This window comes from Aquarana catesbeiana, linkage group LG10 (genome assembly GCF_042186555.1).
Source record: "Aquarana catesbeiana isolate 2022-GZ linkage group LG10, ASM4218655v1, whole genome shotgun sequence".
NCBI classification, from domain to species: domain Eukaryota; kingdom Metazoa; phylum Chordata; class Amphibia; order Anura; family Ranidae; genus Aquarana; species Aquarana catesbeiana.
The window spans coordinates 202,248,623-202,271,953 of NC_133333.1; the positions used below are offsets into that span (position 1 = coordinate 202,248,623).

The following is a 23,331-nucleotide window of genomic DNA, read 5'->3' on the forward strand; positions in this document are numbered from 1 at the left end:
GCTAATTGCCAGCTCCCATCTCTGGACACAGTAAATCAGCTGTTGATGATATCCTGCTCATCAGTCCTGCCTACTTAAGCCGTCCAGTCCAGAGGATCTCTGCCTTTGCCTTGGTCAACATCGCAGAGATGATCTCCTGCGTTCCTGTTTAAAGACTTGCTTTGGTGACATCCCTTCTGGCTCCATATCCTGCTTGCTGTTTCACTATGTTGATCCCTGACTTCTGGCTTGGCTGACTATCCGCTCCGGTTACTGAAGTTTGGCTATATTTTGACTACGTTTGTTCTTTTTACTTTTATTATTAAACAAGTGTGATTTAACTGTACTTCTGTCTTGCTCTTATTTCATGGTTTTTGACAGTTGTGATGTTCCAGCTTGAAACCTGACAGCTGTAATTCCATCAAAAACTCTGCTTCAGCTAGCCACATGCCTGCAGAGCTCTGCAGCCTCACGGTGATCCTGAGGTTTATGACAAGCCTTGATCCACTTTTAAGTAGTGAGTGCATTATTATTGCCTTTTATTCTTTTTTATAAATTGCTACACTTAAATTGAGGCACCCTCTTGTGTTTGTTTTTTTATATGTGCATTAGAGTCTCAAGACCTAATTTGAGAAAAGCTGCATCCACTTCATCTAGTGTTTCCTACCACACGCCTTGCCCTCTTATGTGTCCCATTTAATGACAGTTGGGTTCTAGTCAGCGCAACAGCTTATTCATAAATAATAAAGGATGACAAAAAAAGATAAAAATTTACTTTTTTTTTACTAAGCTATTCATTTTCTTTTGTTTTTAGAGTTACAATATGTCATTGTGGAAAAACTTCCAATAGCCAAACAGTGGTGAAAATAGGATCCAATTAACCCCAAACTGGATAATAAGAATGGGGAGTCATACTAAATACAGTGCCACCTGATTTCTCCAAAATTCACAAATTCGCGACACAGTGGTCAATTCACTAACCTTTAACGCTGGGGTCTCAAACTGGTGGCCCTCCAGCTGTTACAAAACTACAAGTCCCATCATGCCTGTGCCTTGGGATTCATGCTTGTAACTGTCAGTCTTGCAATGCCTCATGGGACTTGTAGTTTCGCAACAGCTGGAGGGCCACCAGTTTGAGACCGCAGTCAGGTGACTCATCTGCCTAAATTATTGCATGGGGTAAATAAAGTCCAATTCACAAAAAAAAAAGATTATGCAGTATTTATCACAAAATGCGTCAGTAAATATTGTTTAAAAAGCTCTTAAGTCTAATTCACAAACAGACCAGAGAGTAAAAAAAAACATGCAACATTTACCACCAGGGTTTTGCTGGCGGTATCACATGTGGTATTTGTCAAAAAAACAGCATGGGGGTCAGGGGGACGTGACTGCTCGGCTCTCTCCTCTGCCCAGAACTGGCTCCTTCTTTTCAGCCAGTTCCCCCAATCTGCTCTGCTCTGGGGGCACTGGTGTGTGCTCACTCCCGAGCCCTGCTCTATGCCCTGCTCTATGCATACATAAGATACACAGAGCCATGGCTTGGCCCTGTCACCCACTCTCTCCTTATTGGCTGTGATTGACAGTAGCAGGACTTAGAGACCCGGGAGAAGCTCAGCTCTTGTGCACATTGCTAGATCAGCAGTTGAGTATGGGGGGGGCTAGAAGGGGGGGAGAGGGGTCACAGAAGGTTTTTTCCTTCATGCATATAATGCATGAAGCTATAAAACCTTGAGCCTTTAAAACCACTTTAAGCCAAGCTGTTGTAAAAATTGCCATGTCATAAAACATCTAGTAGAGCTCTCAACTGTATTGTGGTTGTAACTGGACCTCATAAAGCTTGTTTATTTATTTCTGAATAGAAGCTGGAAGAGCTTAAGCCTCACCCATGTTTTTGTTATTGCCAACTGTATTCTTCTTTGTGGAGATTTGCCCTGTTTGGACAGGTAGTAATGAGGAATTTCTTCAATGAATACAATGAATAAAAACACATTTTAGTAGGCCAAGGAAGGGTTAGAACTTTAAACTGTGCTTTTTTTTCTCTCTCTGTCTTTTTTTCCTGGAGACAACCGAACGTTTCTCGTAAGGATGTCATAAAGACAGGACGTCAGAAAAAAAGTCTTCCCAATAGAATCACATACAGTAATAAAAACCTGACAGAAATGTTAACTCTTTTCTACTCTATCCAATATTAAAACAGAACCAAAAAAACGATTGGAGTCTTTGGAGGAGGCCTCAAGAGGGGAGAGGTGCCCTGGTGCTTATCAGTGGCAATCAGTCCATCAGCGTGCTCTTTTATTGGTACGTTTTATTGGCAAGTTTCTAATAAGTTGGAAAAGGAGTCATCAGGACATTTTAGCTTATATTTTATCTTTCATTTTGTAGCACTACTTCTGCTAGATTTACTTGGTAAATTTAAAGGGTTGCACCGATACTGTTTTTTTAACGGCGAGTTTGAGTACTGGTACTTTGGTCAAGTACTCATCGATACTGAGTACTGATGCTTTGCAGTGCGATTTGCACCAATACAAAAAAATTGATGCAAATCGCACTGCAAAGAATCTCATGCAATTTGAACAGGAGTGCAGTGTGATTCCTGTCTGAATCACATGCGATTTCCCCCACTGCTCGTGTGTGTGTAAAAAGGGAAAAGCGCCATTTAGTGGGCAGTATATAAAATGTTAGAACTCACAGTACATATCTGGCCAGATGCAAAATAATCTACATCAGTGGCGACCCGTCCATTAGGGGTGCTCGGGTCGCCACTGATGGCCCTCTATTCATGCGTCTGGCCCCTTTCAGGTCATGGGGCGCATAAAATTTCAGCGGCAGGGGATTTTTTTGAAGCACCTGATTTGAGTCAGAGGCTCTTAGGCTTCAAAATAGGGTGGGCTTGGATCGCAGAGCATGCGACCTGGAGCCCACCCAGGTGTGTTACATCAGCGAATGAATATGCTCTGCGACCCGAGCCCACCCTATTTTGAGGACTATTAGAGCTTCTGGCTCTTATCAGGTGCTTTAAAAAAAAATCCCCTGCCGCTGAAATTTTATGCACCCGGTGACCCGAAACACTGATCCTCAATGCGGCCAATCGGAAGGGGGTGTGAGACCCGATTTTCGATTGGCCAAAAAGAGAAGGGCAACGATTGGCTGCCTAGGAGGAGGGAGGAAACGGAAGTTGTTGCCGTGGAGAGCAGGAGAACGGGAGGCCGCCGAGCAGGGGAAGCCGCCGGTGGTGGAGAGCAGGAGAACGGGAGGCCGCTGGGGTAAGTCGCCGGTGATGGGGTAAGTGCTACTAACTGACTGTCGGGGAAGGGGGGGGGAGTTGGTGGGGTGGTATTCTGTTTGCAGCCCCCCAAAAAAAATTTCCACCAGCCGGCACTGATCTACATAGATGTTCTGGTCCACCAATGGTAGCAAATTAGGGATGCTGGAGGTGCTAGAGGAGAAGTTCTGGGATCCCGAGGGTAAAGGGCAGAAGTGATGTCAGCTTACATCTCCTCCAGCCCTGTGTGAGCAACTCCAGTGGCTTGTGCATGCAGGCTCTATGTACTGTGAGTGCTAACATTTTTAAACTGCACACTAGATGGCGCTTTAATCCCTTTCTATATACACACACACACAGGAGCTGTGGGGGAAATTGCATGTGATTTGGACAGGAAGAGCACTGCATTCCTGTTCAAATCGCATTCGATTCTTTGCAGTGCGATTTACACCCATTCATTTTGTACTGGTGCAAATCGCAGTATCGTTTTCGGTATCGGGAGCATTTGGATCAATACTCACGCAAATGGTTGTAATCCCTAGTAATTTGCATTCTCTGTTCTGCGCCTCGACTCCAGGAACACCATCAGCCCCTCTTACACACCCGGTTGAATTAACATTACGGCAAGCCTTAATAAGAACATGAGAATAGTCCCAGTCAAGCCTGCAGCAATAGGGCCACTAAATGGTTGTATGGTTGGTTCCTAAAGAGTTCTAGTTTTTCTAGCAGCAGTTAGGGAATTCCTACAGCAGCAGCTCACCAGCTCCAACAATATTGCAGCTCACCATCTGGTCACACACAGCAATTAGCCCACTCTCTGGTCTGCACCCAGGTAACCCAGGTGTCTCTGTCGCACCCCCAAACTCAGCACTCAGGCCGCTGATTTGTAACAGTGGTGGTGCACAGTAGGCATCAAAGCGCACTCTCGAGTCTCCCTCATGGCAAGAGGAAGTTGTGCCCTGAACGGCCTGAGAAAATTCTTCTCCTCCTGGCAATATCTTTCCGGGGAATGTTGTTCAAAAGCTCTTGATTACAGTAGAGTCTCTCTCTTCTGGACTACAGTTCTCACAGTGAAGTGCTGCCTGACTCATTGCCGGTCCACACTGACGCAGTGCGGAATTCGTAGCGAATTTTGAGCGGTTTCCGGACTAGATCAAAATCACACCCCGTTCATGTGAACCGTTGCGGGTGTTATGTTAATTTAACGATACCACGAAATCAGTTTACAAAACGCAGTGCAATTTGCTGAATTGGATCACATGGGTGTGATATAAAGGGTCCTGCACGATTTTGGTACGGATGCCAGTGGCGTCACTAGGGGGTGGCTTCTGGGGCTATAGCCCCGAATCTTGGGGCCCAAAGCCCTGAGTCTCTGCAGGTGTCCCCAACCACCGGGCCACATGACAGAGCTGGCGGGCAGCACAGGGGAGCGGAGAGCAGGCGTCAGCATGAGAGCCAGCCGGCGGGACACACAGTAGAGCAGAGAGCGGGCGGCAGCATTAGAGAGCCATCCGGCGGGACCCAGACACGGGAGAACCGGAGAGCAGGCGGCAGCATGAGAGAGCCAGCCGAAGGGACACAGACATGGAGAACCAGAGAGCAGGCGGCAGCATGAAAGAGATTACATCATCTCTCGGCTTCCTGCCCTCTCTCTGGGGACCCTGATGTAAGTAAGGACTCTCTGGGGACCCTGATGTAAGTGGGGGGCTCTCTGAGAACCCTGATGTAAGGGGGGGGCTCTCTGAGGACCCTGATGTAAGGGGGGGGCTCTCTGAGGACCCTGATGTAAGGGAGGGCTCTCTGAGGACCCTGATGTAAGGGGGGCCTCTCTGGGGACCCTGATGTATGGAAGGGGCTCTCTGGGAACCCTGATGTAAGGGGGGGGGACTCTCTGGGGGCCCTGATGTAAGGGGGAAGCTCTCTGGGGACCCTGATGTAAGGGAGGCTCTCTGGGGACCCTAATGTAAGTAGAGGCTCTCTGGGGACCCTGATGCAAGTAGGGGCTTTCTGGGGACCCTGATGTAAGGGAAGGTTCTCTGGGGACCCTTATGTAAGGGGGGGCTCTCTGGGGACCCTGATGAAAGGGGAGGCTCTCTGGGGACCCTGATGTAAGGGGGGGCTCTCTGGAGACCCTGATATAAGGGGGGCCTCTCTGGGGACCCTGATGTATGGAAGGGGCTCTCTGGAAACCCCGATGTAAGGGGGGAATCTCTGGGGACCCTGATGTAAGGGGGAAGCTCTCTGGGGACCCTGATGTATGGGTGGCTCTCTGGGAACCCTGATGTAAGGGGGAGGCTCTCTGGGAAACCGGATGTAAGTATGGGCTCGCCGGGGACCCTGATGTAAGTAGGAGTTCTCTAGGGGCCCTGATGCAAGTAGGGGCTCTCTGGGGACCCTGAAGTAAGTAGGGGTTCTCTTGGGGCCCTGATGCAAGTAGGGGCTCTCTGGGGACCCTGATGCAAGTAGGGGCTCTCTGGGAACCCAGATGTAAGGAGAGGCTCTCTGGGGACCCTGGTGTAAGGGGGGGGGGCTCTCTGGGGACCCTGATGTAATGATATGTAAAAAATATGTATATATATATATGGACACACACACACACACACACACACACACTATACATATTATATACATGTGTATGCCCACCCAAGTGTATGACTTTCTTTACTTCACTGCTATGGGCTCTAGCCCCAGATCTTTTAGACCTAGCAATGCCCCTGCCAGATGCGGTGCGATTTGAGCCATACAGAATAAATGGCACAATGTGGTGCAATTCCTGTTCAAATTAGATGCAGTTCCCGCACCACAGCAGTGTGAACTGGCACAAAGTCTATTGTACTTTGTATTCTTCCTGCTTAGCAGCTCCCTCCTCTCACTAATACAGCAATTAACCCATACCTCCCAACTTTTTGAGATGGGAATGGGGGACACCTATCAGCAAAAGTATGCAGGCATAGGACACACCCCTTGCCAGGCCGCCTTAAAGGAGAATTGTACAAAAAAACAAGATTGGTTAAACCCATGAGTCCTTTTTTTTACCACTACTATTCCTTTATATTGGCTTTTGGAATTTACAACTGCAGCGATTTAGAAATCAGATGAAAGGTTTAGCAATGGAAAACTATTTTTGATAGATAAAAAGTGCATTTTATATACAACTATATAGATCAGACCAAAATGAGGGACAAATGAGGAGGGATAAGGGACAGAGGGACATTTCTCCAAATCAGGGACAGTCCCTCGAAATCAGGGACAGTTGGGAGCTATGGTTAACCAGTTCAGCACTGTCAGTGTTTCTCGCACTCTCATTTTTAGCTAAGTGCATGGCTACAATTTCTACATAATTTCTACCCAAGAAAGGGTTACCAAAAAAACATGGCTCTCGTCCAAAACTTTCAGCTTTGTTTGTTCTGAAATGCTTGGCAGGATGTCCTTATTTCACGGTGCTGAGACTCATGATCTGTTCATTTATATGATTTAGCCACTCCTTATAAACTGTACATATAAGTTCTGACTTTGCCCTGCATTCATATTCGTTTTGTCCTGTAATAAAAATGGAGACCGATTTTACAGACAAAGATACTTACCAAGACATATTTGATCCCCATGCATATTGTAATATCTACTATGGACCAAAATCAGGACTTTTAGTGGTTGATGGATTTCTGGATTTTGCACTGAAGAAACTTTGTGAGACTTTTACTGTTCGTAAGTATTTCATTGGTACTATCTTACAAGCAAATTGACTTTGTGTTACTGCTAAATTACATAGTAGTGTAGAAGAGTTTCCAGCAAATAACTATTATCTGCACTCCAAAAGCTAGGATGTCATTCTGTAATCTAATTCAAAGGAAAAACTTTTATATTGAAGAACTGGAGGGTTTAAATAATTTATAGATGACAGCTATAAAAAAAAAAATACAAAAAAAAAAAACCAAGACTAATAGGATGGGACAGCAGTAAACAAAATAAGTATACTATGCTTTAGAATCTATAAAGTAAAGAGCAAATGACAGTAATGCAAAGGGGTTGATTTACTAAAACTGGAGAGTGCACAATCTAGTGCAGCTCTGCATAGCAACCAATCAGCTTCCAGTTTTTTTGCCAAAGCTTAATTGAAGTTAGAAGCTGATTGGCTACCATGCATAGCTGTGCCAGATTTTGCACTCTCCAGTTTTTAATAAATCAACCCCCATTGTGTCTGTTCAGAGTTCAACAGGATCTGACAGCTTTATGCTATAAAGCAGAGCAAATTTGCCGCGTTTAGCCGCGTTTTGCCACGTTTGCGTTTAGGAGCGTGTTTTTTTTTGCAAATAGTCAAAAATGTATCTCCATTAAAAACACCTGTAAACGAAATACGACTAAACGCGAGTTACCGTGTTTGCACGCGTTTATAAGCTGTTACAAGCATTTGGTGTCTCAGCCTGGGTTCACACTGATGCGAATTTACAGTGGGTTTGATGCGTTTAGGAACACACAGATTCGCAGGTCATGTAAAAAGCATAGTATTCCATGGCTTTGGTTCACATCTATCCTTTGCGAATTTGGTGCAAGAAAAAAAAAAAAGGGTCCTGTGCGTGTTGACTGCGGGTACGATGCGAATTCCTATGGTGCAGTGCAAATTTTATCTTCATAGGCTTCAATTGAACTTGCAGTAAACTCGCAGCACACAGTTCACGTCTCTGAGAATTGTTCACTGTCTGCCTCAAAATGCAAGACAAATTCACACCTCCTACAGGACAAAAAAACGGATCAAATTTGCAGTACATCGCATCGCAGTAGTGTGAACCTAGGCTAAACGTAACTGCCTAGAAATGACTATAAACGACCCTGTGTACTGTACTGATAAGATAACATAGAGGAGAGTTCAGGGGCAGCTGAAAAAAAACACCCAACTGCTCCCAAGGCTTCTTTCACACTACCGTGACTTCAGAGTCGCGTGATTTTGATGCGATTTTGACACGATTTCAAGGAATGCCTGTGTAAAGACCGAAGTAGTAAAGGGACTACTTTGAAGTCGGTGTGACTTGAAGTCGCACAGATATGAATGGTACTCATTGGAAATCATGCGGTAGGACTTGTCATGCGATTTTGCAGTTCCAAGCCACAGGACAAGTCGCACCAGTGTGAAAGGGGCCTTACAGTTGAAACAGAGAAACATAAATGTTTTAGTTGTCCAAGATTTGTTAAAGCGGACCTTCAGTCATTCTTTCATCTTTCCATCTATTAAATCTTCTGCCCTTGTTGTTTTAACTTTGGATAGTAAAACATTTTTTTTTCTGTCAGTAAATCCCTTATACAGCCCACTTCCTGTTTCTTGCCTAGGCTTATGACATCATGCACAGCTCTGTCTCTCACTCTAGTGAGAGTTTGCCAGGAAGGGAGGGGGGATGAGTCATAAGAGGGCCAATGAGAGCTGCAGAGCTGGAGGTGTGCCTCTGTGTGTCTGTGTATATCCAGGAAGTTATCAGGCAGCAGCTTCAGCTGTCCACAAAATGTTTGCAGCCAGACTCAGTGGAGGGAGATTTCTGCAGCATATTTGGCCAGTACAGAATCACAGTATATATAAAATAATATGCAAAGAGGTTGGAGGGAAGCTTCAGAAGATGTTTTTTATCACAAATTATGTGAGCAGACTGCAGTTCCTCTTTAATATTGCCCACTCTAAGCCTAGGTTCACATTGATGCGATTTTTGGCAAGCGATTTGACATGTCAAATCACATGCCACATCGGAGGCTAATGCCAGCAATGGCTCTGCCCGAATCGGTGCGAAGCCGACCTTGCGGCGCCGCACCGATTCCCAAAAGTCGTTTCTGTACTACTTTTGGCAACTTCGAGTGCAATTTCAATAGACATCTGTGCAGGAACCCAAACAGATGTCTCTGAAATCGCCCCCCCGAAGTCGGACTGACATGCGGGTATGAAATCGGGCGAGTTCAGCTGAATATACACAATTTCAATCCTGCAGCAGTGTGAACCTGGGCTTATTGCACTTGATTGGACATGTGTTGACAACACGTAGCTTTGGTGTGCATGATTCTTTCACAGATTCTTTCACAGATTGTAGCCTCCCTGGCGGTTTTCCCGAGTGTGGCTCGGGGTTAAAATTCAGTACCATTAGCGGTAACCCCGAGCCACACTCGGGATCGCATTGCAGGATCCTGGGGCGGCGTTACTTACCTTGTCCCCGGGATCCTGCGATGTCCCCCGCAGTGTCCGAGGGCTCCGTCCTCCTCCGAAGCCTCTCCGTGCCAGGCTCCGTTCCCTGCGAGCGGCGCGACGCACGGGGGCGGAGCCTGGCGGCAAATTCAAAAAAATGTCAAAATCATAACACATACAGTACTGTAATCTTACAGATTACAGTACTGTATGAAATGATTTCACATCCCTTTTGTCCCCAGTGCTCTGGCCCATGCCCTGCATGCAATTTTACATGATATACACTGTTCTTTCTGCCTGGAAACTGGAGATTGTCCATAGCAACCAAAAAGTGTCCCTTTACATCAAAAGTGGCTTTAGACCAGCTAGAAAACAGCGATAGTAAATTAGAACACTTGCAGAATTGAGCGATAGTGAATTGTGGGGAAATTTATTTTATTACTATTTTTTTAAATTTTTTTTAATTATTTATTTTTATTTATTATATTATAATTTATGTTTTTGTGTTTCAAACTTTATCATACCCGGGATATCTACTAGACTCTGGTTTGGACAGATTTAAGTGTGTTATTGTTAAGATTTACAGACCTACAATATAAAACGCCAAATTTCCATGCAAAATAATGGTACCGCTTTCAGCACCTAAAATCCGAAATAATCATACCGCCAGGGAGGTTAAACATATAATTTAACATGTTACATTTTCGACCAGCACACACCAACACAGCATGTTGTCTACAATTAGGGGGGGGGGGGATGTACTAAAATTTGTGCACAAATAATCTGATGCAGCAGTGCATAGTAAACAATCAGCTTCTAACTTCGACTTGTTCAATTAAAGTAGAACTACAGGAAAACCTTTTTTATTTTGGGTGACTGGAAATCCCTGCAAATTAAGGGTATCTCTTGGGGCCCCCCAGGTCACCCAAACTAGTGTCCTCAATGAAAGATTTCTCCTCTTATACTTTTCTGGGGATAACCCAAAATTTGGGATCTTTATCTTTCACTTTCAGCCCAGGTTCACACTGTAGCGATGTGGGAACCAGTGCGATTCCAGCGGCGGCTCCCACATCGCATCTCTCCCGCAGGCAGTTCACACTGCCCTCTGCGAACCGCTGGGGGTGTCAATACATGCCTAGATCAATTCACAGATTGCAGTGCAAACTATGAACTCGCACAGGAATCAGATTGCATGGATGAGAACACCCATGTGATCCGAAAAAAAAGTCCCTGCACCTTTTTTATGCAAATCCAATGCGAGTTCAGCCATACAAACTGTACGGCTGAACGCACATTGCACAGACATCGCATGCGATCCGCACTGCAGTGCAAGTGCGAATCACATGCGATGTGTATGTTCACATATGTGTGACCCCGGGCTGAATGATAATGGCAGACAGGAAAAATAGAAAGGTGAATCTCCTTAATGGAGGAGGGGGACACATACAACAATAAAAACCTGACAGGTGTTGTAATCCCTCTGTACTCTATCCAAAACTAAAAGAAAAAGTTTTGCCCTTAGTTATACTTTAACCACTTGACCTCCAGAAGGTTTACCCACCTTTTTGAGCCAAGCCATTTTTTTACAATACGGCACTGCGTTACTTTAACTGACCATTGTGCAATGATGTACCCAAATAAAATTTGGTGGTATTTGATCACCTCTGTGTTTTTTTATTTTTTAAACTATAAACAAAAACAGGCCGACAATTTTGAAAAAAAAACAAAAACAATATTTTTTACATTCTGCTATAAAACATATCCAATTTAAAAAAAAAAAAATAAATTCTTCATAAATGTAGTCCAATATGTATTCTGCAACATGTTTTTGGTAAAAAAAAATACAATATGTGTATATTGATTGGTTTGCGCAAACGTTATAGCGTCTGCAAACTATGGGATATAATCTCAAAATCTAATTTGTATCTTCATGCAGACTTCTGGAAAAATCAGTAAGCCAATCACAAATGGAGGAAATGACACGTCTGGGGTTGTTCTGTATATCATCTGTGTACAGAACACCTCTAGATTGCCATATTGCATTTTACAGAAAATTACAGTGCTGCAGACTCAAAAGAAAGGTTATTTTTTTTTAATAACATCCAATTACAATATGATTTGGGCCGCAACTGTATACGCTATATTACATTTTTTTTTACCCTTTTTTTTTTTATCACCCTTTTTTTTACCCTTCAAGCTTTGACAATAAAACCTAGAAGCTGTTTGATGACTATGCACATCTGCACCAAATACTGTGTGCACCAGGTTTAGTAAATCCCCCCTTTAGGCTCGATTCACATCTATGTATGTTGCTTTTGAGCGTTTCTGCAGTGCTTTTTGCGGTGCTTGCCGCAGTTTTGAACATGCGTTTTTGCTGCATTTTGCCTTTTTTTTTTTTTTGTTTTTTTTTTTTTACACTGTGGTTGCTTAGCAACCAGCTTTATACAGCGTAAAAAAAGAAATGTAAAAAAATGCAAAATGCAAATTGCGGCAAAAATGCGGTACTTGCGTTTTGGATGCGGGTCTATTGAATTCTATTACATGCAAAACGCTGCATTTTGCATGAAAAAAGTCCCTGACCCTTTCCAAAAACGCAGAGGCAGAAAAATGCATTGATGTGAACATGTTCCTTAGGAACCCATGTTAAAAAATTCCCATGCATTTCTGCAAAATGCATCAAAAAACGCGCTAGTGTGAATGGAGCCTTAAGCCCCGCAACCACGATGAGATTATCGGGCGAATGATCGTCCATTTTTCTTGCATGCTAGTCTCATATCGAATGCGAATAGGTTACTAAGTTCCAAAAATTCTTGTAGGACAAAAAAAATATTCAGAATTGATGTAATGTATTTGTATTGTATTTTCGGACAAAAATTGTACTGATTAAACTTAAAAATGACAATCTGGTATCGTACGAGAAAAAATTTGTGTTTGTCCCTTCAGAAAATTTCAGACAACAGCTGTGTACTAACGATCAGATTATCGCACACGACCGCAACGAAAGCGGAATTTTTCCTCCAGTTTTCTCATCATGTATACCAGGCTTTAGATTCAAGGCAATTAGGCTGGTCCTTATGTTGGGGCTGCATTGAGCAATGGAGGCCAACGCTGCCCATTGCAAGTGGTGTGGATTTGCCCCAATACATACACATGCACTACACAGCAAGGAAGGTGACAACACTATATTCTATTACAGCTTTATAGAGTCCAGTGTCATCTACTTCTAATTGGACCATAAAGATGGGATTTATCACAATGTCGATACACAGTTCAAGCATCTTACAGGTGACATGTATACACATAGACCTATGAAATAGTAATAGATGAAGTGATGACACCAGACTCTGTTTGCAGTGTGACAGAGCTGTATAAATCAGAAGACTGGCTAGATAAAATTACAAGTCTTTTGGCAAGTAAATAGTTTATATATAAAGTATTTCAACTGTGTATTTAGCTGTTTGGTAGGAATTTTATTTTTAAGTGATGATTTTATGAAATTACATATTGGTATTGGAATGTGTTTACCAAATAAAAAATCACCACTTCTGCGCTAAAGCACACTGAGCTGTTCAGAAATACACATGGGGGTTGATTTACTAAAACTAGAAAGTTCAAAATCCAATACAGCTGTGCATGGTAGACAATCTGCTTCTAACTTCAGCTTGTTCAATTAAGCTTTGCCAAAAAAAACAATCAAACCTGGAAGCCGATTTTTTTTTTTTTTTTTTGCAGAGCTGCACCAGAATTAGCACTCTCCAGTTTTAGCAAAACAACCCCATATTGTCATGTAGCACAGTGGTCATCAACCCGGTCCTCAGGGCCCACTAACAGGTAAGCTCGGTTCACACTAGGACGACTTGTCAGGCGACCTAGGTCGCCTGACAAGTAGCGTCCCGTTCAGTACAATGGAACCGTTCTAAGGGGAGCGACGCAAGTCGCTCCGACTTAGAAAAAGGTTCCTGTACGACTTCAGGGGCGACTTGGGGCGACTTGCATAGACTTCTATACAGAAGTCGTTTTGCAAGTCGCCCGGGCAGTCGTGTGCAGGTCGCCTCGGTGAGGCGACCTGCAAGTCGTGCCGCCTCTGGTGTGAACCGAGCCTCAGTCCTGGTTCACACAGGGGCGGCACGACTTGCAGGTCGCCTCAGCGAGGCGACCTGCAAACGACTTCCGAGGCGACTTGCAAAACGACTTCTGTACAGAAGTCTATGTAAGTCGCCCCAAGTCGCCCCCAAAGTAGTACAGGAACCTTTTTCTAAGTCGGAGCGACTTGCGTCGCTCCTATTAGAACGGTTCCGTAGCACAGAACGGGAGGCGACTTGTCAGGCGACTAGGTCGCCTGACAAGTCGCCCCTATGTGAACCGGCACTTAGAGTTGCCACCTCATCCCTTTAAATTACACAGGTTCTGAGGCTAATTAAATGCAGATAAGGCACCAAGTGAGTTTAATTACCATCTTAATCAGCCACAGAACCTGTGTAATTCATGTGTGTTTGGGTTTAAAGGGATGAGGTGGCAACCATACTAACAGGCCAGATTTGAAGTATTACCTTGGGGAGATGCAGACTAGAATACTGCAAATGATATCACCTGTGATGTATTTCAGTTATCTTGCAAACCTGGCCTGTTAGTGGGCCCTGAGGACAGGGTTGATGACCACTGATGTAGCAGACAAACTTGCTGGCTTGTTGATTCCATAGGTATCCAGGTGAACTTGAAGCTTTTCTGCCCTCTTCAGACTGGGGTTATTCTTAGTTGCTAGGATGCCATCCTCTAGAGCAGTGTTTCTCAACTCCAGTCCTCAAGGCATGTGAAAAAGAGGGGATAGTATGGCGCTGCACTTTTTTCACTCCAGTCCTCAAGGCGCCCCAAACAGGTCATGTTTTCAAGCTCTCCATTATTTTGCACAGGTGATTTGATCAGTTTACACTGCCTTAGTAATTACCACAGGTGTTTCATCTGAGGGAAATCCCGAAAACATGACCTGACCTGTTGGGGCACCTTGAGGACCGGAGTTGAGAACCACTGCTCTAGATAGATCAAGACTGAGTTAGGAAGGCGAAACTGGATGACACACCGTGGCATAATCAGGAGCCGACTAATTTCAAGGGGTATATCCTAAAAACATTAGATTAGAAGATTTGACATGTATTCTGTTGGAATGCACATCTGCTTTAAGTGCCATGCTTTGAGTCACAGATACTTGGATACCTAATAAAATGCTACAGTAACACTTGCATTCCCCGGCATTATAACACTGACCAAGGACGCCAGGCACATGAATTACAGTGGCAGGGTTTTTTTTTTAAGCACCTCATTAGAGCCTTTGGCTCTAATAGGCTTCAAAATAGGATGGACTCGGAGCGCAGAGCATTGCGCTCAGAGCCTGCCCAGGTGTGTTAGAATAGCGAATGAATATTCAGTATTCTAACACTTAATCCCCTCTCCGCCAATCGGGAAGTGCAGGTCTGATACCCATTTCCAGATTGGCTGAAAGGACAGGCGATCCTATTGGACACCTAGGAGGAGGAGGGAGATGCACCGCGGAAGCTGCCGTAATGCACAAGGGGAGGAAGAGAGAAAGCTGCCGCTTGCCAGACACTCTACCTACCCGCTTGCTTCCTAGATGGAGTAATCTTGTTTGTTAAAAACCTGAAAGGTAGCCACCCCTCTGAATTCAATGTCTGTCTGTTGCTGTCAGGCGGTGAGTCTCTGGGTACAGTTACAGGGCAGGTCACCAATAGGAAGGCTAGGAGAGCCTAGTAAAAGGAAACAAGTCATTAGGGGTTATTGTTAAAGTTCCACCTTCAATGGTGGCTGGTGCTCAAAATTTTTTTTGGGGGGGGGGCGCAAACAAACTGAAAAATTCTGAAAAAAAACATTAATTGCAGCCTTACTGTGCCCATCAATTGCAGCCACTGAGCCATCAAACGCAGCAACTGTGACCATCAAAAGCAGCCACTGTTCCTTCAAATGCAGCCACTGTGCCATCAATTGCAGGCCAGTCAAGTTCCTCCACCCCAAACTCGCTCATCCATGTCTTTATGGACCTTGCTTTGTGCACTGGTCCAAATCATTTGGTGGAGGGGGGATTATGGTGGGTGGTTGTTTTTTAGGGGTTGGGCTTGGCCCCTTAGGTCCAGTGAAGGGAACTCTTAAGGCATCAGCATACCAAGACATTTTGGACAATTTTATGCTCCCAACTTTGTGGGAACAGTTTGGAGATGGCCCCTTCCTGTTCCAACATGATTATGCACCAGTGCACAAAGCAAGGTCCATAAAGACATGGATGAGCAAGTTTGGAGTGGAGGAACTTGACTGGCCTGCAGAGAGTCCTGACCTCAACCCGATAGAACACCTTTGGGATAAATTAGAGCAGAGACTGCGAGCCAGGCCTTCTCGTCCAACATCAGTGCCTGACCTCACAAATGCACTTCTGGAAGAATGGTCAAACATTCCTTTTGACACACTCCTAAACCTTGTGGACAATCTTCCCAGGTGAGTTAAAGCTGTTATAGCTGCAAAGGGTGGGCCAACTCAATATTGAACCCTATGGACTAATGCTGGCCATACACTTTACGAAAAATCGGCCGAAAAATCGTTCGTATAGACACTTTGTTCGTTTTTCGGCAAGTTAATGGGCACAAATCGATAATCGTTTGTGACGTTTTTGTGGGAAAAAAACGAACGGGAAGTTTGGAAAATTTCTGCCGAACGTACGATAAATTGCAAGGTTAATGTGTTTCCCGTCCGAACTGTCTGCACTAGGTATATGTAAAAAAACGAACACAAAATTATTTATTCATGTCCACTGAACAATTTATCGGTCATTATATGATGGCACGATCGTTTGCGGTCACGGTCGAACGTTCGTTTTTCAAAAATGGGTTCGGCCGATTTTCTGTATAGTGTATGGCCAGCATTAGACTGGGATGCCATTACAATTCATGTAAAGGCAAGCATCCCAATACTTTTGGTAATATAGTTATGTTGTATCGCTGCTGTATCATCAGGAGCAGAAGAATTTATTTTGAGTTGTACTTTGGTGAAAGGTCTTAGTAGTAGCCAGAAATATACAGCTACATTTAAAAAAATTTTTATTTTTTTTTTTTACTATTTTGGGCCATTTTTCCTTTGATAATAATAATTAAAAAAAAAAATCAGGAGATATCCATTACCATTTACCACCAAAAGAAAGCCCAATTTGTTCTAAAAAAAAAAAAAAAGTATAATCCACCTGGATGCACAAAGTAGTTGTGATGATATATTCGGTTTTACTAACACATGTCAAAGTTGCAAAATTGTGCTTAGCCGTTAAAATTTGTTTTACCCTTAGGCGCAAATGGGTTAAAGTAGATCTAAATCCAATCATTAAACTCTTATAGAGGGTTTAACATGTTAACGCAATTTCAAAAGTTTTCATTCTTTTTGAAAATGCCATATAATATATCATTACTATATTTCAAAATATTGTAGGAGAAATTAATCAATTTAAATGTGTTTTTATTTCTCTAAAAGGAGGTATCAAGGGAAAAACTTTAATTGACATTGGACATGGACCTACCACTTTTCAGGACCTCTCAGCTTGTGAAGCTTTCGAAGAGATCATTGGAGCAGACTATACTGATCGCAATAGAGAGTACTATGAACGAAGCCTTAGAGATGAGCCTGGAACATTTGACTGGACAGAAGCTATACAAAAAGTTTGTGACATGGAAGGAAAAGGGTATGATTAAACAATTTGGTTAAAGTGATTGTACAATGTACAAGGAACCCAGGTGTATATCCAGGTCCATAGAGCAGACACAGTCTGTTCCTTAGTTCAAAATGTCTGTAGAGTGCTGGGTATCCTCAAAACATCAATATTAATCATTTATTGACCATGCAGCCTCCAGGTCAATAACTTTCCAACGTCCTCTTTCTACCATGTCTACCATACCAAAAAAGGTGTAGGGACAGCAGGAGGTCAGCTAATTGTCAACCAAGAAACAGTGTGATTGATTAATCTGGGATTCCAGGGTGATGCCTGATTTATGGACCTGGGGCTGACCTAAAAGTAAGGCGAGTCCACTGGTTCCCTGTCTGGGACACATAACTAATGGATGATATGAACTGTCAGAGGGCAATGCTGCCATGTTCACAGAGAGTGAAACAAGCTATTGGAGTACAGTATGTTGCTATGATTACAGAGATAAATGCACATTACACAAAAGAGATCTGTAGGAGCTTCATGTTACCAGACAAAGTACTCAGATTGCCAGAGATAATAATGTGAGTTTTTTTGTTACTAGAGATAGTGCTACGACAGCTCAACATCAACTGAGAGAGTGCCATGAAAATTGTATATTGCAATAAAGCTTTTCATTATCTGAGAGTGCACCGAGATCTGTAGACTGCTATAGAGCAGGGGTGTCCAACCTGCAGCCCGCGGCCCACAGGCGCCCCAACACAAAATCATAAACCTAATTTAACCACTTGCTTACTGGGCACTTAAACCCCCCTCCTGCCCAGACCAATTTTCAGCTTTCAGCGCTGACACACTTTGAATGACAATTGCGCAGTTATACAACACTGTACCCAAATTACATTTTTATAATTTTTGCTTCACGTGATTGGATGATGGAAGTCAGCAGAGCACTTGCTCATTTATTAAGCTCTGCAGAGTGCACACTCTATTTTCCTTTAGTAAATCAACCCCTTTGCTGGTATCACCGAGTGATAACACAACTTTTTCACACGAAGAAGTGCCATGTTTAATTACTGCAGGGCTGTACCCTTCACAATCTGCCTACTAGTTCTAGATAGCATTCACCTTTTTTGGAGGCTCTAGATGGGACATAATAAGGCTGAACTAAAGGTGTTGAGAATTTTCCTTCAATAAAGTGTAGCGCTGGTAGATTTTTAATCTACCGCTTATAGGTAAATTTAGTGGTTCATCTGTGCTGTACATTGTTTAGTTTTAATCTAGTGTTAATTTAGCCTCTGTTCCAGCTTGGCTGTGTTGCGTGCAGTTCCACATTGTGCCTGTGGGTGTCGTTGTCATCATGGGTCAGTGTTGGAAAGCAACAAGCTGAAGTGTATGGGTGCTCTTCTGTCTCGGAGATAACTCGGCAGAGGTGGTCCTCCGAGTTGCATTCTGGGAGAGGGTATTTAAGGGACAGACGCCATATTTTGGAGAGCTTTTTGCCTCGTGGCCCTCCTGGCCTAGAGGTATGTGTCAGTGAGTGCTATCTTGCGGCCCTCCGGCTTGGAGGGTTGCGTTGCTGCAGCTGGGCGGGTAGACCCAGAAGCCTGTCTGGGGCCTGCTAAGGCTGGGATGGTCCTGTGCTGTCTGTCCTGCGGGAAGAAGCCGGACAATCGGGAAGATCCAGGGGAGGACCCATCTTGGAAGAGATCATGAAAGGCTGTTCTTAAGAAGGGCCTGGTGACTCGATTGGAGGACATATCCTAAATTACACTACCGCACAAGTACTGCCGGGTTGGCTTAAAGGTTCTGGTATTGTGTGTGCTATTCATTGAAAACTACTACATCCTGTGGCAAAGGATCGTATGAGTTTGTTCCACCCAAGTCTGTGGCAGAGACTTTTTGTTCGTGCTGCGTTCCGGCTGTTGGGTTGGTGAGAGAAACCTATCCGGGCGGGCAAAGATTTAATCCTAAACTGAGGATACATCCATCCTAAAGATTTAAATTCCTTGACGCTATGCCAAGAAAGGGTATTTGAACATCCCCGCAACTCTCCTTCTACCTCTTTCCTGCTACTTCTTATGCCCCGTACACACGATCGGACATTCCGACAACAAAATCCTAGGATTTTTTCCGACGGATGTTGGCTCAAACTTGTCTTGCATACACACGGTCACACAAAGTTGTCGGAAAATCCGATCATTCTGAAAGCGGTGACGTAAAACACGTACGTCAGGACTATAAACGGGGCAGTAGCCAATAGCTTTCATCTCTTTATTTATTCTGAGCATGCGTGGCACTTTGTGCGTCGGATTTGTGTACACATGATCGGAGATTCTGACAACGGATTTTGTTGTCGGAAAATTTTAAAGCAAGCTCTCAAACTTTGTGTGTCGGAAAATCCGATGGAAAATGTGTGATGGAGCCCACACACGGTCTGAATTTCCGACAACAAGGTCCTATCACACATTTTCCATCGGAAAATCCGACCGTGTGTACAGGGCATTACAGTTATCCCCATTAAAGCATTGGAAAAGTACTTAAGTGACTGGTGCCTACTTTGCCTCATAGCAAACTCAACCCCTAGACCCGGTATTGGTGAAATTACAGGTAACAAGGTGACAGTAACAGGCCGCTTTAAATCAGCAGCTCCACCGTGAGTTAGTGCTACAAAATTAAAATTCAATAAATAAAATTCAAGAGAACATATGCACTTCAAGTATCCAATCACGTGAAAAGCGTATTTCTTTTCTAATTGATTACCCAATCATGTGCAGATTATATAAGTACAGTGTCTTAAAGTATTCATACCCCTTGAATTTTTCCACATTTTGTCATGTTACAACCAAAAAAACCCAATAAAATACATTTAGACTTTCGGTTGTAACATGACAAAATGTGGGCAATTTTGAGGGGTATGAATACTTTTGCAAGACACTGTAAACAGGAATGTGTTTTCCACATGTTTGGAAAATTAAAGTGAATATTCGCACAATTTATTGACTAAAGATTCTTAGCTTCTTTAGTAAATCTGTCAGGAAAGCTTTATAACATTTTTGAACTGGTGACTAGCCTTTGAAAAAGCTTCCCCAAAAGACTTTGTAGTAAGAACACTGTGACATTGAGCATTGGGCAGGTAGGTCCTTCAAATATAGCATTGATGATAATCCCTTCCTAAGGCCCAAAGTGCTGTCTAGAGCAGGAAATTTACTTTGCCTGATGGTAGGAAAAACCCTAATTGGCATCTCAAAATTACAAAAATGGACTGGCATAAAGTTACCAAATGGCTGTCCCCTAAAACCGTGTGCCTGAACATTTTTAAGTTAGAGCTATCCTGCATCGGTTTTATTGTGGGATAGAGACTCATGTCATAGTACAAATATTACTGTATTCCCAATCCTTAAAACATAAAATCCATTATCAAGCAGGGAGCAGTTTATTTTGAATATATATTTAGCATCAAGGTTACTTTAAGTAAAGATTAACTGGTTAAGTTTGGTTTAGGCCGCATTCACATATGTGCGAATTGGATGCGAGTGTGACCAGCTCTCAGTGAAGCCAGTTCACACATGACCAGGGTTTTTGGGTCCATTTCAGGTGAGTATTCAGGCAAAAATTCGGACCTGAATCGCACCTGATCCGGTGAACAGAAATACACCAGACCCTATGCTGGGAACCGCGGCCACACATATGTGAACCCGGCCTTAGTGTTGTACATGTCTTCTAACAGACCTTCTGTAGGTATCTCATAAGCTATACATGAATTGTTAAGAGTAGAATCCTTTTCCTGATCAATGGATAAGTTGTCTCACAAAAGAGGTGCAATTTGTCCCAAAACACATTAGTTTACTAAAGGCAAAGAAACAGTACACTTTGCAAGTGCAGTTGCATTCTGCAAGAGCAGTTGCTCCAGAGCTTAGTAAATGAGCAGAAGCTCTGCTGACTTCCATCATCCAATCATGTGCAAACAAAAATGCAGTTTTTTAAATGTCTTTGCATGTGATTTGGTACTCTTTGCAAAGTGAAGCTTTACCTCATTTATTAAGCTCTGGAGCAACTGCACTATGCAAAGTGCACAGTCTATTTGCCTTTAGTAAATCTTCCACATTTTCTTCATATAAGTGGCAAACCACTTTTGTATTAAAAACACTTACCAGCCTACCAACTGTTGAAGTGGTCTCTTGATTGAGACAATCAGGACAAAGGTAGAGCAGAGTAAAGGACAATTGCGCCCTGGCTTTACATATGAGTTGGCAAGAAGCAAGTACTCTTCATGCTTGAACCTTGCATTTCATGATAGTCTAAAAAAAAATTTGCATTATTTTTTTAGAATGACGGTAGAGGAGAAGAAAAAGAAGCTCCAAGCAACAGTGAAGAAGACCATAAAGTGTGACGTTTTGAAAAGCAACCCAATGGAACCATTAGTTCTGCCCAAGGTTGACTGTGTCCTGACTTTTGGATGCTTAGAGTGTGCTTGCAGTGACCTTGATACCTATCGCAGAGTACTTAAAAATGTTTCAACTTTGATAAAAATAGGAGGGCACTTGATTGTAAGTGAAATTCTTAACTGTAGCTCTTACCTACTTGGAGGCAAGAGGTTCTCCTGTTTGGTGTTGACAAAGGAATTCATGAGAAGTGCTATTATTGAGACAGGCTTTACCATTGTGGATTTGGAAGTCATCCCAAGAAAGTATGATAAAGAGCAATATGAGCTCTGTAACCATGATTCCAGCTTGTTTGTGCTTGCACGAAAAGAGCGAGATGTTTAGGATAAATTTGAGTAGGTATGGAAAAATTGTCACTCACTTATTACTATAGTTACCTATATGTAGAAAGCACAATATAAAATATACCAATCAGAAACATCATAAAGAATGTCTTGTATAATTCCATGGGATATGCAATCGTGCAAATAAGACATTCGATCTGCAGTTCCTATTGATCAATTATACAGTATAACCTCTATTAAAATCATATATTTAAAGGAAAAGACCTTTCTCCTACTGAAAGCATCCTTCCAATTCATTCATTTATTAATTCATTCTACATGTCCCAATAAATCCTAAAGAAAAACTCCACTTTCAATAGAAAAAATGAATAAAGCAAATACTGCACAAGCCATTTTGTAATTTTATGTTATTATATATTACCTTTCCATTTTAACCTACTGCAGCAGATTCAATGCAGTATGGCAACCTGGAGACATTCTGTACACGCTGGTGTACAGAACACGCCCAGAAATGTAATTTCTTACTTCTGTTGATTGGCTTACTGATTTTTATTGTAGTCTGCATTAATATACAAGTATCAATAAGTATATACACTTTTTGGTATCTCCTGCAGTATGAACTTTATTTTTAGTGAAATACACTGTTCTGTTTGAACTGTCGCTTTTTGCAGTGATATAGGTTCTTAGACCCAGTGGGAGAGATTTACTAAACTGGTTCACTCAAAATCTGGTGAAGCTCAGCTTCTACTTCAGCTTGTTCAATTAAGCTTTGACAATAAAACCTGGAAGCTGATTGGTTCCTTTGCAGAGCTGTACCAGATTTTGCACTCTCTAGTAAATCAACATCACTCTGTCTGGACAGTATGGTCACCTGTTGTTGTCTTGGCACCATCCACAAGCAGATTAGACACAGAAGATGAATCCAATCAATTTTATTTCAGATGTTTGCGGTACCTTAACCACCTACGCGGCTGGTACACTCCATCCACAACATTTCCCTGGAATGACAAGGGCTGTTTGATAGCATTAAACAGTTATTGTGAATCCTTTGTTCGTTTTTTAGGTTTGGAGTTTTAGAGCTCTGAAAAGTTAGAACCTCAGTCAGTCCCTTTTTTTATTGCTGATTGTGTCATTGTCGGGAAGATTTACCACACTTATACTGGTGACCATTGCAGTTGGAAGTGAGCCTGAAGAGGGATGTAGAATTTTTATGGCTGAAGAGGAACAAAAGGGAAATATTTGAATAGGGACACTCATTTTGTTGTCAAAGGTAGGATTTTCTCAGATTTTGGGGAGATTTACACTTACTTTCTGTTTTCTATGGAACAGGGAGTATAGGGTAATCTCATTGATGGTGATATAATTAGTAATTAAATCTGACAGAGGCTCTAGCTTTAAGAGCTAAAATTCCATGTGGTATGTCTAGTACATCACTACGTTCGTGTTTGTTGGTCGACAATTGTGTGCCGTTAGTATACAAGACAAAATCCAGGCACGCGCTCTTCGGATAAAAGTTTGAC

The 23,331-nt window shown here is 42.9% G+C and overlaps 1 protein-coding gene across 1 annotated transcript; it reads left to right on the forward strand.

Annotated features, from left to right (window-relative positions):
• Positions 1–6,695: 6,695 nt before the first annotated feature.
• LOC141111101 (indolethylamine N-methyltransferase-like) lies at positions 6,696–22,142 on the forward strand. Its single transcript, XM_073603116.1, has 3 exons — positions 6,696–6,946; positions 16,917–17,124; positions 21,413–22,142. The coding sequence occupies exons 1-3, from the start codon at positions 6,793–6,795 to the stop codon at positions 21,849–21,851; spliced, it is 801 nt and encodes a 266-aa protein (XP_073459217.1). The 5' UTR covers positions 6,696–6,792; the 3' UTR covers positions 21,852–22,142.
• The last annotated feature ends 1,189 nt before the right edge of the window (positions 22,143–23,331 follow it).